The sequence below is a fragment of the Montipora capricornis genome, chromosome 2 (assembly GCF_036669925.1).
Source record: "Montipora capricornis isolate CH-2021 chromosome 2, ASM3666992v2, whole genome shotgun sequence".
Classification (NCBI taxonomy): domain Eukaryota; kingdom Metazoa; phylum Cnidaria; class Anthozoa; order Scleractinia; family Acroporidae; genus Montipora; species Montipora capricornis.
Genome location: NC_090884.1, coordinates 34,219,326 through 34,236,825, shown reverse-complemented (window position 1 = coordinate 34,236,825; position 17,500 = coordinate 34,219,326). Strand labels below are relative to the sequence as shown.

The following is a 17,500-nucleotide window of genomic DNA, read 5'->3' as shown; positions in this document are numbered from 1 at the left end:
AAGGTGCATGGAAAATTTCTTAGTGTAAAACTACTGAAGGGGAAAGAGTCAAAACTGAAATGTCATTACTGGGGATGTAAAACAAATCGGAGACCATTCTGACTGAAATTATAGTCCATGCCAGCAAAAACCCTTGTCACGCTTCTCTTTATTGATAAGACATAAACACAAACCCACGTGAAGTAAATGTTAACAGATCTGCCTAAACAGCTAAATCAACCCTACTTGTAAGAATGAAGTACTGGCTTCTCAAAGTGCAAACAACGCTTTCTCGTCAATGTACGTTAGTCACGTTTTAGAATTATAGAATTACAAAAGCAATACCAACATCATTTTTAAAAACATTCCGTTCTACAATCTAGAAAATAAGTTCAAATCCAAAAAAAGTTCCACGATGAACACTCTATCTCGATGAACCCTCGTGACAAGTGGTGTTCAATGATGGTCAGTCGAATCAAGGATACAACTTTCTTTGAAATATCAATATTCATGTTCCTTCCAATTATTACTTACTTATGATCATGATCTGTAATATTAATAAAAGAAAAATCTCAATTTTTGCCACTTTTCTTCATCCTACGGAAGCGAATTTATTGAATGTTAGGAAACGAATCATTGCACTAATGATATGCCGGTACTACTTAGCACCGAGTAAAACCGCCAAACGATATCTCACTTTCAAAATTTCAGTGTAAATCAGTGCTAATACCTTTGATTTCCGTAAACTGCTATGGAGGTATTTAACAACCGAATATGCCGGAAATTGCGAGACCTGCTTCAATCTACACGGATAATGTTTGCTTTACACATTTAGCTTTTCTTTGTTTTTTCCTAAAAAACGTTATTGGTTGGACGGTAAGGGAACTAAGCAAAGTTCTATGCGGATTCTATGAATTAGATAACCACTTGACCGGCTGTTCACTTTCTTCTTTCTTTGTCACTGAATTTGCGCGGTTTATCTACAAAATTCAATCAGCTTGGTTTGAACTAGTCAAGGTAAAGGCTTTCAATCTTTTCCTTGAACTTCTTGACCACAATTGGTCGCCTCAACTTCAGGGTGGGGCCTGTGGGATAAGAGAAAATGTTAAAATAATGAAACCACTTTTATTCAAGACACCTTTAACGAAAGTAACAACCGGCGAGGGTCAAAATGAAACTGAACAGTAGGAAGCATTAATTGTCTTGCAGTAGGCAAATTTCGAGCAATTCAATCTCGGCTAAGACCTTTCTATACCAAATAGTTCATTTATTATTTGTCAGACCTTTCACACGTGAAAATAACATGTTATCTTCACACGTGAAAAGATCACTGCTGCTAGGCCAGTTGGAAAATATCGACTGGACTCTGGACTGGACTGGACTTAACTGGGGGGGGGGGGGGGGGCTAAACGGGGGGGGGGGGTGTGCAGGGGATTAGTGTAGAATCAGTTTTGGATTACTTTGGCTTACATTTTTCGATTTCATTACAAATAATCACCCGAGGTCAATTGTTAACACAGCAGTATCTTTAATGTTCGCCGATGTTTTAAGCGAGTATTTACAAGCTTCGCTACACATACTTACAAAGTTCTCCTTAATACTATCCGTCACGCTGTGTTTTCCGTCGTAATTCCTCGCGGAGAGTTTCACTGTGCGTGAAGAGGTCACACCCAAAACAGAGACTCCGCAACTAATGTTAGACAAAAATGTGAAAAATGACCTGCCAATTTTTAAAAAAATGTTTGAAATTGACAAGAGTCTCGTTCCCAACAGCCCCGTGTGACTTTTCTTGTCAATGCTTTAAATCATTGATCTGTCTTTGAACCTTTCAAATATAACGCAATAAACGTTTTCGTTACATTTTATTTTGTGCTTTCTTTCATGAATGCCAAAGGCCTCAGGCTTCGCTTCATTTATCCAGCTTACCGAGTTGTACCAAGCTCGCTATCCGTGTGGGTTCTAACTTCTGGAGAATACGTCTCACGCGAGACAATGTTGTTAAATCTACCGAGTTACCGCACAACATCTTGAACATCTTGAAGCCATTAGCGCTGATCACGCTTTTATGAACACAAAAATGATTTGTAAAACACAAACCAATTAATAACGAAATGTAATTTCAGTAACTGATAATCATACCTGTGCAGAATGTACAATGCCAGAACATGTCGTCATCAAAAGGGCTTAATGCACAAACTTGGTGATAACTACAATCACCGCCAGGCATCACACTCAGCTGAGATTGTGGAGTGGATACAGCTGTATCCACTCCACAATTTCAGCCCTGTCTTCCTGGTAATTTTGGGTCTGTTTTAGAATCGCGTGATATAAGAACGTGAATGAAATCGGAAATTGCCTGCAATCAATTCGATGATTATCAGTTGACAAATAAAATTGCATTTCGTTATCAGTTGCCTGACGTGAGACGTATTCTCCAGAACCCACACGAATAGCGAGCTCAGTACAACTCAGTAAGCTGGATGAATGAAGCGAAGCCTGAGTCCTTTGACATTCATGAAAGAGAGCACAAAATAGAATGTGAAAAAGATATATATTGCGTTATATTTAAAAGCTCCAAGGACAGATCACTGATTGAAAGCATTGAGAAGAAAAGTGGGAACGACACTCAAGTAAATTTTCACAGATTTCTAAAACCGGCTGGTCATGTTTCGCAGGTCATGATTTTGTCTAACATTAAAAATAGTTGCGGAGTCTGTGTTTTGTGTGTGACCTCTTCACCCACAGTGAAACTCTCCGCGAGAAATTACGACGGGAAACACAGCGAGAGGAATGGTATTTCAAAGGAGAACTTCGTAAGTATGTGTAGCGAAGCTTGTAAATACTCGCTTGAAACATTAGCGCAAATTGAAGAGAAATGGCGCCAAATACTGCTGTGTCACATGGCCGCTTGGAGATACGAAATTTCTCTTTGAGTGTTGGAAAATATTTTTCAACACTCGAAGACAAATTTCGTATCTCCGCGCGGCCATGTAATATCCTCTAATTATCTACTACAGGCATGCGCAACTTACCCTTACAACTGACCTATCATAAAGTAAGATCCTATTATTTCATCAGTGTCCATTTCTGGACTGACCTTTTGGATTTGAAAAGCGGTTTTGTTTAGGAATTAATTACCTAGCTCTCCTCCAGGAAGCGAGAAGTCTTTCTCTAAGATGATGAACTTCTGAACCTAAAAACACAGTTTGATTTTAAAAAACACAATGAGGAGCGTTGCGTGACGACACTAAAAACGGCTGCGGGGGAGACCACAGGAAAGACTATCTTTTTCGTATCTCGAGCCAATATCCTGACCCTTACTACGAAAGCAAACCTTAAAGGGGCTAGGTCACGCTATTTTAGGTAATTTTGTTTAATTTTGTTAATTATGAGCTCTAAACGTCAAATTGGCAGAGCAAGAGTCTTTCATTTGCAAAAATCACGGCAACATAACAACTGAGAATGATTTTCAAGCTTTGTAAATGACATTTTGATATAGACTGATATAAATTTGAGAAAAGGTGGGCCGACGTTTTTCAAATTTACCCAAATTCAATCCATTTCAATCCTGTCCAAATTTGTCCATCCATGTCCCTTCTTGGCTTCCCTGTGTTTTGTTAGAATTCTTCTATAGTTTTGAACAGTTATTTTGATATTTTAGTTAATTCTATGACCATTCTATCAGTGCTGAATATGCCTAAAAGAGCGTGACCTAGCCCCTTTAAATTAACCGCCGATTAAAAAAACGATCCCTTTATCGCCATTCCCCACTCCCCACAAGATTTTTAAAAATTAATTATTGAAATCATCCCAAAGACAAAACTCAATTAAGTTCTCAGCTCTTCAAGAAACGGTAGTATTAAGAAGGATTCACTCTACACACTGTTTCACACAAAGGCAACGTTATCGTCCAGTAGGAAACATCAATTATTGCTTAACAAGACGTCCTCGTTGTTGCGACGTAACGGGTCACCATAGCATAAGTATGGTCATCTGAAAACTCCATATATTTTGTCCTGGAGCGTTTAAATCTCAGAAGCTAACTCGGTGACACCCACCTTTTATTGAGGAAAAGTGGTTTGCAGGCCGCGATAAAACAATTAACCGGCAACGAATTTTATCTTAACATGACAAATACTTTTCAGCCATAAGAACTGGGGGTTATCAAACAAGTTTCTAAGTTATTAGCCTGTTATATAACGGTAACTCAACTGAGTGGAGACTGGAGTGCAATTTGGTCTGAAATCATACGTGTGACTTCAAAATGGAACGAGAGCGCAGCGCGAGTTCGATTTGATTTCAGACCAAAATTGCACGACACGAAGTTCAATTACCACTATTACATCCATTTAGAAATCACACAATAATTATTTCATGCTCAAATACAGGATTTTAGTCAGTACCAATGTTTTATTGATCTAGTTGGCAACAAAAGTTGGAAAATTCGCCACACAATGGTTTTCTGTCTTTCATTTTCCTGCAATTTGATTGGTTACCTTAAACAAGCCTTGAAATCTGATTGGTTGTTATGTTTTATTGTTCCTTTCTCATTGGCTGCGAAAATGGTGCGATTTAGAGCAAAAAATAGTGCGATTCGTGAATAAATCGCACTGCTGAGAGCCAATCAGATTGCCAGGATCACAAGTGATTTCCAAATTGATGTAATAAATCATACTACTGAGTGCTTTTGACATGACTGTTTGGTGATACAGAGTAGAGTCATTGATTCTCTCCAAATAGTAGTACGTACCGTTTCTTTAAAGTGTTGGAAACTGGTCGAGTCACCTTAACTGATGCTAAGTTCAAATCTGTATCCTTTGCTTCCCTGAGTATTTGCAGTCATCTAAATTGTTCATGTGACTTGAAGCTTTCTCAGAACAGTTGCAAGTATTAGGGCCGGACAAAGTCAAAAGACAAAACGAAGTGAAGAGATGCGATGATCTCACCATTCGTTTCCATCCTTGTTTATTTTTTTCAATCGCTTTTTTAGGTGTATTATAATAAAAATATTTCTTTAATTTACGTCTCAGTCACATAATTAAACTTACGGGATTACCCACAGTTCAAAAATAATATGAAAAAAAAAATCAAGTCGAGCAATTCTCTCTTACATGCAAGTATTCCAACATTTACTAAGAGAAAATGATTTTGGCTTTTTCATTAATCCTGACATACCTTTTGAGCCCGAGACACAGCATGTTCATTTGCTCGATCAATGCCCTCCTGTATGGCCTTCATTACATTCTCATCCTTGGTTGACAGAATCTCAGAGACAGTCTTTGCATTGCTTCCAATGGACTGGCAGTATTTGATAGCGAGTGGTGTGAGGTCATCTGAAGGCACACCAGTATCTGGGTTGACATTCACCTAGTAAGAGAAAGTAAGACGGTAGTTCCCCATTGAGTGAAGCCTTTGTCTACCACAGCTCTGCAGTGCAGAGCCTCTCTGAAACAAGGAATGCTCACTGAATCTTTATTAGTCCTTGAGAACAAATTCATACCAAGAGTACATACAGTCTGTAAAGTTTGGAAATGTGAAGTTGACACTGTTTTCTGGGCAAAGATTATTGCAACTCAAGCAGTTTCAAAAACTGTAAAAAAAAACAAGGCTTATGGAGACAAATTCATTGAGCGTTTGATTGCGCTGTACCCTATTCGTTCTAATGCTTTATGCTTCCGTGCGGCAGTTCAATACACCCTAATACACTTGCAGCGATGAGAAAAAAATGGAGAGCATACTTGCTGAGTTGCGTTATTGTCAATAGACCCTAATACACTTGCAGCGATGGGAAAAAAAATTGAGAGCACACAACCAAAAATCTTCTATATCTTTACTTCAAGACCGTTCGTGCCAATCGACTCAGAAGATAAATTGTCCCTTTTCGTACGTGAAAGAGATCACTTAATTTTCAGGAAAAGGTTTCATTGCCATAGCTGTCGTGACGCCTTTGTGTGAACTCCCTCTCTTTGAGAACAGTGGTGCCGACCAGTCGTGATGTTCAAGTATCAAATTTGAGGTAGGAATGAAAGTACAAATGAAATCCGAGATGCTGTTTGTCTGAAATGCATCTTACCTGGAGGGTTAAGAAACAGGAGAGGAACTTTTTCTTGTCGCCGATCACCATTGCATTGTTTATTATCGGCAGCTCTGCTTTGATTGCATTTTCAATTGGGACTGGGGCGATATTCTCCCCACCGGCAGTGATGATCAACTCTGAAAAATATATTTACTTATTCATTCATTCATTCATTCATTCATTCATTCATTCATTCAAAACTGAACTACGGATATCAGATTTCCAGCATAATACAATACAATACAATACAATACATACTTAATTGGCCGCTCCCCATAGGGGCTTTTCAGGGCCACTGAAACACAACGAAACGACGGAACAGAACAACAACAACAACTGGTAAGAATACCAACTGGCCGGAGGCAAACCAGTTGGCTATTTACAAGAGCAGCTGGGAAGTTGAACCAGAGACTACCACGAGAAAAATTCAACGAGTGGTCAGAGCGAGTCTTTAACCCGGGATCTCCGGATCTCAAGGCAAGCGCCCTAACCACTGGGCCACACTGTCTCCTTACTTCCTAATATGGGCAAGGAACGCGTCAGCGATAAAGTGAGCTGAAAACATTTTTTTTGCAGCTCTGAAGAAAAATGGCCGACCAAAGCCGTTTTGGACCGGAACTAACCGGTGAATCAACATGGAAGAGTTGGTGATCCTGAAGTTTCTAACAAAACAATTATTCTACTCGGGCTTGCTGGACATAAAATGATCACTTCATATCCAGTACGCTAGAGAAGAATAATTGTTAAATAGTCGCTGTGAGTATGTCGACAGGTGCAAATTCAGCTACAAATAAAAACATTTATATACAGTGAAAAAGGGCGTCCGCTTCTCCAAAAACAGAAGATCATGATGGAGCACTGTAGCCCGTTAAATCAAAGTGCTGCAAGATACAAGAGTTGAAATGGATCGTGACCGGCCAAAAAAAAAAACTGACTGAAACGTTAATTTGAGTCCAGTTGGGAATGTGATTTTGAGGGGTTTGAATGGAGTGTTTTTTCAGTGGGCATCCATGATTCAACAGAAACAAGAGAAAAAGCTGTTCCACGGACGTAGTTTGGTGGTCTTTGATCTTTAGGATGATTAGTTTGCTCAAAGCACCAAGATAGCCGCTATAATCTTGTTTAAAGGACGCCGACATGGACGCAGTCAGGTCATTTCAAAACGCCGGACTTATATCTGCTCTGCTCACCTTTGATTCGTCCAGTGATGAACAGCTGCCCATTCTATGAAAATAAATCATAATTCAAGTCAACTTTTTTTAACAAGATTATCTCTCAACAAAGCATATACCATGCAATGGGTGCATGTACAAAAGGGTTGTTGGGGTCATATCTTTTCAATAAAGGTAACCCGCGTTATTTCGTCACTTTTGCATAGTCAATTAAGCCCCTTAGATATCACCACCAAAAAAACTATGATTGGTATGAGCTTTTGATTTGGCCATTTATATTAAATCTGGACCTGCAGATGACTAAGGCTTCTTCTCGGTCTTGCTTGTATTTTTTGCGAACCGAAAGAAGTTAACGAACAGGCATCGGCTCAAATGGTTGTGAAGAGCGAGAACACTTATTATGCCATTGATCATATCATACGTCCTTTCTTCCAAGGTTTTGCTTTTAATGACTCGTGCAATTTCCAAGTCTATGGTTTTAAATGGATCAACCGACCGGAGACGCAAGAAGCTTCTGTGACTAAAAGCTAACCTGGTCAATCCTTGCGATATCTCCTGAGTGAAGCCATCCGGCCTCATCCAGCGTCTCCTTTGTCTTTTCCTCGTTCATCAAGTATCCCATGAAAACGTGGCGTCCCTTAACACACAGCTGAGAGAGAACCAATGCAGTCGTCAATACGGGAATCATGTAAGAGTGTATTGAAAACAAATCCGGAAAATGAAACCCTTTTTGTTGGAGTGGTATCACAGTAAAGTGGACAAAAGGGAAGTTGTCAAGAAACCATGACTATGCGCTTGTGAAGTGCGATAACCCAGTTCAGTAAAGGGATCAACAGCGAGATGGCATCTTCACTGGTTGGTAAAAAAAGGAAAGGAAGGACTGAAGTGTCTGTCCTCTAGCGCTGGCGCACTAATAGGCCACTTTCGTATTCTAACGGTTGGGCTGGATCTAGCATGAAATCAAGCTAATGAGGGCAAATTAATTTGCACTTGAAAAGATTTGCCCGCATTAGCCTCCATTCTATGCCAGATCCAGTCCAGCCGTGAGAATTCGAAAATGACCTGTTCGCATTCTCAGCATTGGACTGAACTAGCTCGCAATGGAGGCTAATGCGCGGGAATCTTTTCAAATGCAAACACTTTTAAAGAGAGAGTTTCACGTCTCTGCGCATGGGCAAACTGCACGTCAGCCCATTAAATTCCATTGTTATTGAAACAATCGAAAGCACTGAAGCAGGAAACGGAAACAATCCCATAGTAATGGATTACTCATTGGAATTATTTTTGTAATAATTTCCTTGGTGTTATGAGCCTACTGCGTGCGAATAGATTACTCGTGCGTTATGACTACTCGTGCGTTAGACTAAATTATCGACCCGTACAATAAATTCGAGATCAAAACTAAATTCGATATTTTCTGTGTAAACCCGCAGTGTCTTCCACCAAATTTGGGCCTTAGTCATTCAGTGTATTTGCTTTAATACTCTCTGTGTTTAATTAACATCATCTGGTTCAGTAAGAAACCGTAAAATTTACAACTGCTAGCGATAAAGCTTGGACATGCGCAAAACCGTGAAACTGTCCCTTTAATTAATATCTTCTCCCGCTTAAGCCTCCATTGCACGCTAGTTCAAGTCCAATACTGAAAATACGAGTATGGTCTATTGGGTACACTGTAAACTGAAATGAACAAATTTTCGCAATTAAAATCAAGTGATTGTTTTCGAGAAGAGGGGAAAACCGGAGGGGAAACCGGGAAAACCGGAGGGGAAACCCTAACCCGGAGAAAAACCTCCCGGAGCAGAGTAGAGAACCAACAAACTGGAACCCGGGCCACATTGGTGGAAGGCGAGTGCTCACACCACTACGCTATCCCTGCACCCCCCTGGTACGGTGGTGTACCACCTGACAAGACATCAGTGTGAATGTCAGTGCTAGCAAGGAAGAAAAGCTATATCCATTGGACACACGAAAAGAACCCATAGAAGTAGGTCAATTACCGCTGGTGCTTTCACCATGTAACCTTTAAAATTAAGTCATCGGATCTTACCTCTCCATTTCCGTCGTCGTCTTCATTTGCTATTTTCATTTTAACACCTTCCATGGCAATGCCACAGCTCCCCGAAACTACATGACCAGGAATCGACATGGAATGCGGCCCTGAAGTCTCACTCATTCCAAACAGCTCAAACAGTGGGATGTTGATGCTCTGAAAATATCTCAGGGTTTCCATGGTTACGGGAGCAGCACCCACAAAGCACAATCGGCATCTGTCCAGTCCCAAGGCGACCCGAACCTTAGAACACAACATCAGTCATTCAATGGAAACTCCAAATCCCGGTAGAGGGTGGGGAGAGACACGAGAAATGGAATCGCTTTTGAACCAACATGTTCTCTACCTTGAATTGACGATTATCGTTAATTGTTCATTTGCTTTCAATTTACTATTATCGTTATTTCAGAACACTGAAAGCTTGATATGGATTATGGGAAATGAACATATTTCTTTTAAAAGCGGAACCCTAATGTCTGGACTCGCAGGAATCGAACCTGGGAACGTGTAATTAATACCCCTTCACTTAACCACTAGACTACCACATCACTAACTGCGAGGATGTCATTTTTTATTAATGTCAATAATTTTTTCTTCCAAAAGTGCCGCTGTAAACGTGTATTAACAGCCGCTAAGAAGCAAGAGTTTCCTTAATCCTGCAGTGTAAGTCAGAACGACCATTCGCCAGGATTTGGAAATTGTACCACTTAACATGTTATGCCCCGTTCTCATTGAGTGCTCTGCAATCGATGAAGAGTAATCACCTTCCTTTTGCTACTTTTCTCGACCAATCACATTGTTTCTTTTTTAACTAGTTTCCAGTTTCCATAAGTTTTCACTACTTAAATATAGGGCTTTCCTCAACGCAGGGTTGCCAGTTTGGCCTTATTTCGGCCAGATAACTCGAATTTGGCCTTTTTGAAATCCGTTTGGCCTTTTCAAATTTTGTTGTCACACTTTTTTTATTATTAGGTATTTTACTCATATTCAATACTCGATTGATAGTCGAATTGCTGTTTGAAATCCAACTTATCCGACTTCCATTGCGCAATCAGCACTGTTGCAACCTTGCACCCAGTACCCACGCTCTTCTCTCGGCTTGATTCGCCTCTTTTGTCGCGTATTTGCCGTTTTTAGCGAACGTACGGTAACATTCACGTGATTTTATCAATTTGGCCTTTTTTACTCCAATTTCGCCGATTTGGGCGATCAGTTAGGCCGATTACGTAAAAGACGACCTGGCAACCCTGCCTCAACGGCAACTTCTGATGATGAATGTTGACACATTCGAATTTAAAAATTATGAGATTACTCATGTTTGTCATCGTTGTTTGCGAAGGCAGAAGGCATGGAACTGAGATCATCAACCCGCCATTAGCTAGAAGAGCTCCCTAAATTTGACACTCCAGGTAAAGTCTGTGCGGTTAATTTATTGAAGGTTGAAGTAAAGTGTATGAACCTTTTTCAGCAAGGCAGTTGCAAGTGTCCAGCCAAAGGGCAATGATTGTCTGGAATATAAAAAAACAGCTATGTCAACTGACCCTCAATTTCTAAGTTCTTTACCCCTTGTTGCAATCAAATGTGCGATAATTGGGTCAAGAGCTTTGCAGCTGCTCAATTTTGATTGGCACATAAAGAATGCAAAATTCACACAAGAGATACAATTTGGAGGCAAATTACTGCTTGTTTGATTGCCACTGTTTTGCTATGAATAATAACAATAATAATAGTAATAATAATAATGAACTTTTTGTAAGTGTATTGAGTCTTCTAGAGCTGGGGAACTACTTTGCAGGGGAAAATCTAGGGGGAGGGTGCAGGGGGTGCATGCACCCCTCCCCCTCCCCCCTCCCTGCACCTTTCTAAAAAAAACGACAGCAGTCAGCTATGCAATCCCTTCGTGGTGCACCCCCTCCTAAGAAAAATCCTGGATTATGGTGTAACTATATATGCTCGAATCAAATCAAAAGTTGGTTTTTTGAGGTGTACTGAGGAGAGGTGAAAACCAGAGTACTTATCAAGGGAAAAAGGTCTCAGAGCAGAGTAGTAGAGAACCAACAAACTCAATTGAATTCACATAATCGAACCCAGGTGACAGGCAAGTGCTCTAATGCTGCACAAAACCTGCTCCCCTGGATAAATTTTACCCCTCTATTAAAGTTATGCACTCTACCTTGTGTGACCAGTAATTAATTTTTTAACAGCCGGTTACTGCCTTTTGTTACCAAACTGCACTTCAATAATAATTATTATCAATGAAATTAATGCTTTGAAGATGTTTCAGCCTAATCAAAACCAGGCAATAAACTTGCACCTAACCAATCAATGATTGCTTCTGTGCCATTTTTTTTTTTGACAGCTGTCAATCGAGGAGGTCAAACAGAGAAAGCGGAAAAAAGTCAACATTTTTCTATTTTGACTGAAACAGGCAAAAGCTGAAAATACTAGAGAAATTCTCGTCAGTGACATTTTCACAAAAAAGCAAAATAAAGTGATAACTTGAGAAAATAACTGACTTCAGCAACAGAGAGAAATCCTTAAAAAAGTTCACATCTTATCTAAAAAAAGTGACACATTAAGTGAGATCGACATAAAAGCCTTAGTATTTTCATTTTGAGTGTAAATCACAAATCAAAAAGGTGATGTTTCTGGAGTTTTGCATTTTCTAGATCCAGGTTTTATTGAAAAGTAGAATTGCTGGAAGCACTCACTGACTCAAACGGTCCCCATTATTGTCTGAACATGCCTGAACCATTTTTCTGTTCACAATCTTTGAAGTTCAGTGGTACTAACAATGTGATAAATACTCACCCCTTTTCAAGATTCATGTTTCCTTTCAAAGCCACACCCTTTGCATATTCAGCAATCTTTCGCTTTAATCCAGTGTTTTGTTGTCCTATTGCCTTCATTTTTTCCATGATCTTTTCATACACTCTGTTTCAGTGGATTAATATGATACTATTAATAAATGTTCAACCTAGGGTATTGCATTTCTTGCTTTCTGATTGGTTCACTCAGTTTCGGGTAATCAGCTCATATACCGTATGGAGAATGGAGAATATGACGCTTGATCTTTCGAGTACTGTATTAACTTGATTAAATGCCAAGGTGTTTATTAAATTTTAAGTGTGTTCCATGTGGCGTTTATTCAAGGGCAGCATTTATTTGGGACATTACTAAACAACAAAACAGTGAAAGGAAGCACCAAAACACCATGTACAGGTGTATGACGGTCACCACCATACATTGAATACTAGCCAACAAAGGTTGGATTTGAGATTAAGTATCATTATAGTTCCTTATCCCAGTCTTTATCTGAATCCTAATCTAAATCTCAATGAATTGGGAGCTGCAATAACGTTTTAGGCCTACTTACAATATTTATCTCAAATCCAACCTTCGTCAGTTAGTATTCAATGTATGGTGGGGTCATACGTGGTGTTTTAGTGCTTCATTTCGCTGTTTCGGTGTTTCTCTGTTTCGCTGTTTCCTGGTTTCATAATGCCCGTTTATTTGAGGGTGGTGTTTATTTCAAAATCATATGCACATGTATTTCTAAATCACTGACAACAATCATATTATCATGGTAGACATTTATAATATTATTACAGTAAAACAGAAACATGTTTAAAGTTCCAATGTCTCACTTTTTTGCTAAGATAGACTCGTAATTGCCTGGCTTGTGTTGAACATTCAGAGAATTTAATGTGTACTTGTTTTTTTTTTTCCTTACAATCCTCAATAAACGTTGCATTCTTCTGATTGGGTGCAGCGTTTAATCTAGTTAATACCGTATCTCAAACTACATACAGCCTGGTGTACTCATAATTCATCTCAAGACATTTAGAGAATGTCTCTTCCAATTCAATTGCAAAATTATTGCAATGGTTTTAGTGGCCTTTTTTGAATGATCGGATTCAAAGCAGGGAAATTTTGAAGCTGTCTGTTATCCAAGGAAACAGAACACCACAAGAGTAAAAAAGAACACAAGTGACAAATTTTATCTTTTTCTCATCATTGCTGGGGAACAAAAAAATGTTATTTTTACACTAAACTTGGAGAATCTTAGAATGTTATGATCTCTTTCCCTATCTTGTATTCAAAAATAGAATTGCCGGTTCAATCAAATTATGAAACAACCAAGAAAGAAAAGAAAAAGCATTGATCAGCATTCTCAGATAAGGCATCAAAGACTCAATAATATAAAAAATAGTGTTAGTTAAAATAGAGCTGTATCCAGGATAAGACATATTAAAGTGAAAGAACTTTCTCGAATTAAAAAAGATTAAAAACATAAGCTTTCGGCTATCAGTCTACAGCCTTTAACAAATGGCTATGGACTGATAGCCGAAAGCTTACGTTTTTCCCTTTAACACCCAAACTGGCCTAAACCAGCCAGACTAGGTATTTCACTCTGTCTAATGCCAGACGATTTTACTCGTCAATGGGGAACCACCGAGAGTCAATGGGTTAATCTTTTTAACCAGAGAATGTTTTTTCACTTCAAAATATTGCTAGTTTACATGTTTCTCACCTAGGTACTCCAAAAATCAAAGTAGGCCTGACTTCCTTGAAGGTGTTAACAAGCGAACCCTGTGGAGACATAAATAATATTATAGTTAACATCAGTTAATCAATAGAATGGTGTAAAATTATATTGTGTATTTCACTTGGGCGTAGGATTCTATTGTCTTTTGAGGGCAAAACTACACGTATTCATGATGTTTGTGGCAAAAATACATTTCTATTGCCTAGATAAAGCATTATTATATAAAAAATTGTAGATTGGAATTTACCTACTAACTATTAATATCTCAAAATGTAAATCAAATTTTGTAGATGACTGTTTACCTTGAGAGCATCTGGCTGTGCAAACCAAACAGAAGAAGCAATAGTGATTGGCATGAAAATGTCCAATATCTGAAAGACCACAACAGGTTGAAAAAAAAGAAGAATTTTAGCTACATTGTAATGCAATGATTCATTCACAAATATTAGTTTGTTGCAAATTTGTAAGGAAAAAGGCTAAATGTTGGAATCAAAACAAACTGCAGACTTGATGATTTCGTGCTCACCCAACCACCAAGTCACTAAAAAGTCCCTTTCATGAATTCTTCTCCAAGTTTCTTTCAATTTTTATATCTTTTTTTGGAAAGCTTCCAACAACTACTCAGTAGTGAATGGAGTCTCTAACCACACCATGATTCCTCAGTTATGACGTTTACGTCATAAAAATTCACTGCAAATTCAAAACTGGAAAATCAATTAAACTTCAAAAGAATTAGACACTTACCTGAGCTGCAATGTGACTCAAAGGGAGATAGCTAATGACCTGCTCTGGACCTTTCTGTCCACCACCAAAGTGCTTAAGACCAACCCAGGAAGTCCACACTAACTGCATAATGATTACAAAAATACCAATCATGCAAGGCTGCTGCCTAATGGTCGCCCAGTCGTCTGAGGCCCCTTACTTGCGAGTGTGGGCGACCAAATTTCTGAATGAGTAGCCCGAACGGGCGCCTAGCTTATCACAACCTGATTCATCCTCACTTTTAATTGATTAATTAATTCTGCGCTCTACAGGTTACTAACTTTTAATGCTGGAAGGGCAAAGGGCTCTGGAAAAATTTTCTTAGGCAGCATCCTAGCCAATGAATGAAATGATATGTGAAATGAATCATATATCGAGCTGCGAATATGAAATTAAATGGAGCAATGATACTCGTAGTTACGAAGTCAACGCAATTATAGCAATTGTGTAGAGAAGCTGAAAAATGTAGGATTTTAACAGGGTCTAACCCAATTGACCTCGCAATGCCAGTGCAATGGTCTAACCAACTGAGCGATGAAGCCACTGATGTTGGGAGTGGATCATAACCCATACACTTTTCCAAGAATTTTATTTCGCCCAATAATTGTTTGCTGTGATGGCAATCGCATCTTCCATGTATCGTACTGTACCACTCACAAGAGCTGACTGGTATTATTATTTATTTTCTCACAAAAGAAAAAAAGCCTTTTTGATTGTACTCTGCACGCCAAAGGCGGGTGTGCGGAGCACCACGGGTAAGAAAATACGGTAACCCATCCATGTGAGAAAATTTGGTTTTGGTCGACTGTAAGGCTGTCCACCCCTCCATGTAAGCAAATGTGAATCTCTGTGGTCAACCCGCCTTTTTCGGCGGGATCTTTGATATTGGACATCCATGTTTTGGAAAATTGTCACCTGTCAAAACAAGGTATCTGTTGACCAGTACCACATGACCATATCGCAGGCTCAAGTTTAAAGCTCTAGAGGTCCCCTGACCAGGTACTGACAGGTTTTCGATTGCATTGCAGGCTCAAACCAGGTTATATTGTAAGAATTAATTAGGCTTGGCTAAATCTATTGACGGTTTGCATCTGATGTCACGGCAGCCATGTTGGTGTACAGAACAATGCAGTGAAATTTCTTTTGGGAATTTGACTATGATTATGCAAAGCTTGTGGGGCATTTTTCTTTTGTTTTGTACATCAACATGGCCGTCACATCACGTGGATGCAAACCAAAAATATATTAATTAAGTCTAAAATTAAACTTACATTGTCATGGGAAAGCATGACACCTTTGGGATTTCCAGTGGTTCCAGACTGCAAGATGTAATCGTAGTATATAAAGACATGACTTAATAGGTGGTGCTTCCCTTACTGTTAATAACTCAAATTTACAAAATGTTCTACAGTACAAGCTGAATTAACAAGTTTCACAACTGCCAATAAAAAAATCTGGTAAAACTTACAGTGTAGACAAGGGTACAGCATTTATTTGGGACCAAATCGTCAATTCTTGCTTGAAGAACTTCATCAGCAACCTCTTTACCAAGTTTCATAAACTCTTTCCACTATAAAGGGAGGATTTTTCTTTAACCCACTGACTCTTGGAATTGAGATTTAACAGATTTTACTCTGTCGAACGCCACGCGATTTTACTCGACAACTTGTGGCGTCCTTAGTTTGTGGTGTCAGTGGGTTAATTAAATTCAATATTACAAGTAGATTTCAGTCTGCATGAACTCATATTCACTACAGCTGTATATGTCAGGCAACAGGGTTTAGAGAACTTTTGTCCAATCAATTTGAGTTTGTTTAAGATAACCATTTACTTTAACTTTACCACAACTGTGGTGGGGGTCACACAACAGAGCGAGGCTCCAAATTAAGTGCGCCCTTTTTACCCTCCCAACCATGATATACCACAGAAGACAGACCACAACACCAGGAACTACATGCCCTACTCTTTGCGACAAGCGTGTGGGTTCTTTTGCGTCCCACGGGATTATGAACATTGAAGGGTTGTGAGAGGGGACCTCCGGCTTATCGTCCTTATCCAAGAAGACTAGAGAGTCTAACCATTTGCAGATGTAATTACAAAGGCAGCACTTTCTCCTCAGTTATTTAAAGACCCTGAGTGTTGGTCCGTCCGGAGTTGAACTCACAACCTTCCACGTGACAGCCCGGTGCTCAACCAACTGAGCCACCGGTGCGCGGTTTGAGCCACCGCTAGTGTTGATAAATTATGGAAATTTTATTCAAGGCATCACTAAAGCACTTTTAAAAGGTTCTTTCCAGGTGAATTGACCTCCAACTTTAGATTTCAGCCTAAGAAGAGGACTCTTTGGGTGTTTCAACTGAGACAATGATTAAGGGAAGAACTGTTGGACAGTGGGCTGAATAAGTATCTTCTACAATTTCAGAATTAATTATTGCCAAATCAAAGAACCCCCCCCCCCCCTTATTTTTTGCCGATTCCCAATCATCTACCCAACCCTACTATCAAACTGATAATTCAAGAAAAACCCAAAGCTTACAGAGTACACATTTGGTGGTCTTTCTCCTTCTATTTCTCCAAGGTATTGAACAACAGCCTTGAGCTCCGGCAGATCATTCCAAACCTATTTTAAAAATAAACACGATGATCATGACGACGATTATAATGATTAGTTTATTAAAGTCTTAAGCTCATTTACGCAAGCGCAAAGTTCTCTACTAATTAGGTGATTGTGAATCACAGCTGCTAACACTGGCAATTGAGGATAGGTGAAAACTGAATTTTACCATTGACAATCTTGCAATCTGATTGGCTAATTGGCTGTTGTTGATAAGAGTCTAGACAACCTTGCTCGCGTCACGCTCATGTCAATGTTTCACGCAATTGTAATAGGCAATCAGGAACAGTCATTT

The 17,500-nt window shown here is 39.3% G+C and overlaps 1 protein-coding gene across 4 annotated transcripts in view; it reads right to left on the bottom strand.

Annotated features, from left to right (window-relative positions):
• Positions 1-120: 120 nt before the first annotated feature.
• The window catches only part of LOC138019267 (long-chain-fatty-acid--CoA ligase ACSBG2-like), a 56,134-nt gene continuing 38,754 nt past the window's right edge, over positions 121-17,500 (bottom strand). For all 4 annotated transcript variants that reach the window (XM_068866016.1, XM_068866007.1, XM_068866024.1 and 1 more), the window contains 15 exons: positions 17,128-17,211; positions 16,060-16,161; positions 15,863-15,910; positions 14,574-14,675; positions 14,132-14,200; positions 13,815-13,873; positions 12,092-12,214; positions 10,740-10,788; positions 9,278-9,523; positions 7,760-7,876; positions 7,246-7,279; positions 6,053-6,192; positions 5,155-5,346; positions 3,118-3,172; positions 121-1,064 (listed from right to left, as the gene is read on the bottom strand). In XM_068866016.1, the coding sequence (XP_068722117.1) occupies positions 988-1,064; positions 3,118-3,172; positions 5,155-5,346; positions 6,053-6,192; positions 7,246-7,279; positions 7,760-7,876; positions 9,278-9,523; positions 10,740-10,788; positions 12,092-12,214; positions 13,815-13,873; positions 14,132-14,200; positions 14,574-14,675; positions 15,863-15,910; positions 16,060-16,161; positions 17,128-17,211 (1,497 nt within the window). In that variant the 3' untranslated portion in view covers positions 121-987. The remainder of the gene's footprint in view (positions 1,065-3,117; positions 3,173-5,154; positions 5,347-6,052; positions 6,193-7,245; positions 7,280-7,759; positions 7,877-9,277; positions 9,524-10,739; positions 10,789-12,091; positions 12,215-13,814; positions 13,874-14,131; positions 14,201-14,573; positions 14,676-15,862; positions 15,911-16,059; positions 16,162-17,127; positions 17,212-17,500) is intronic.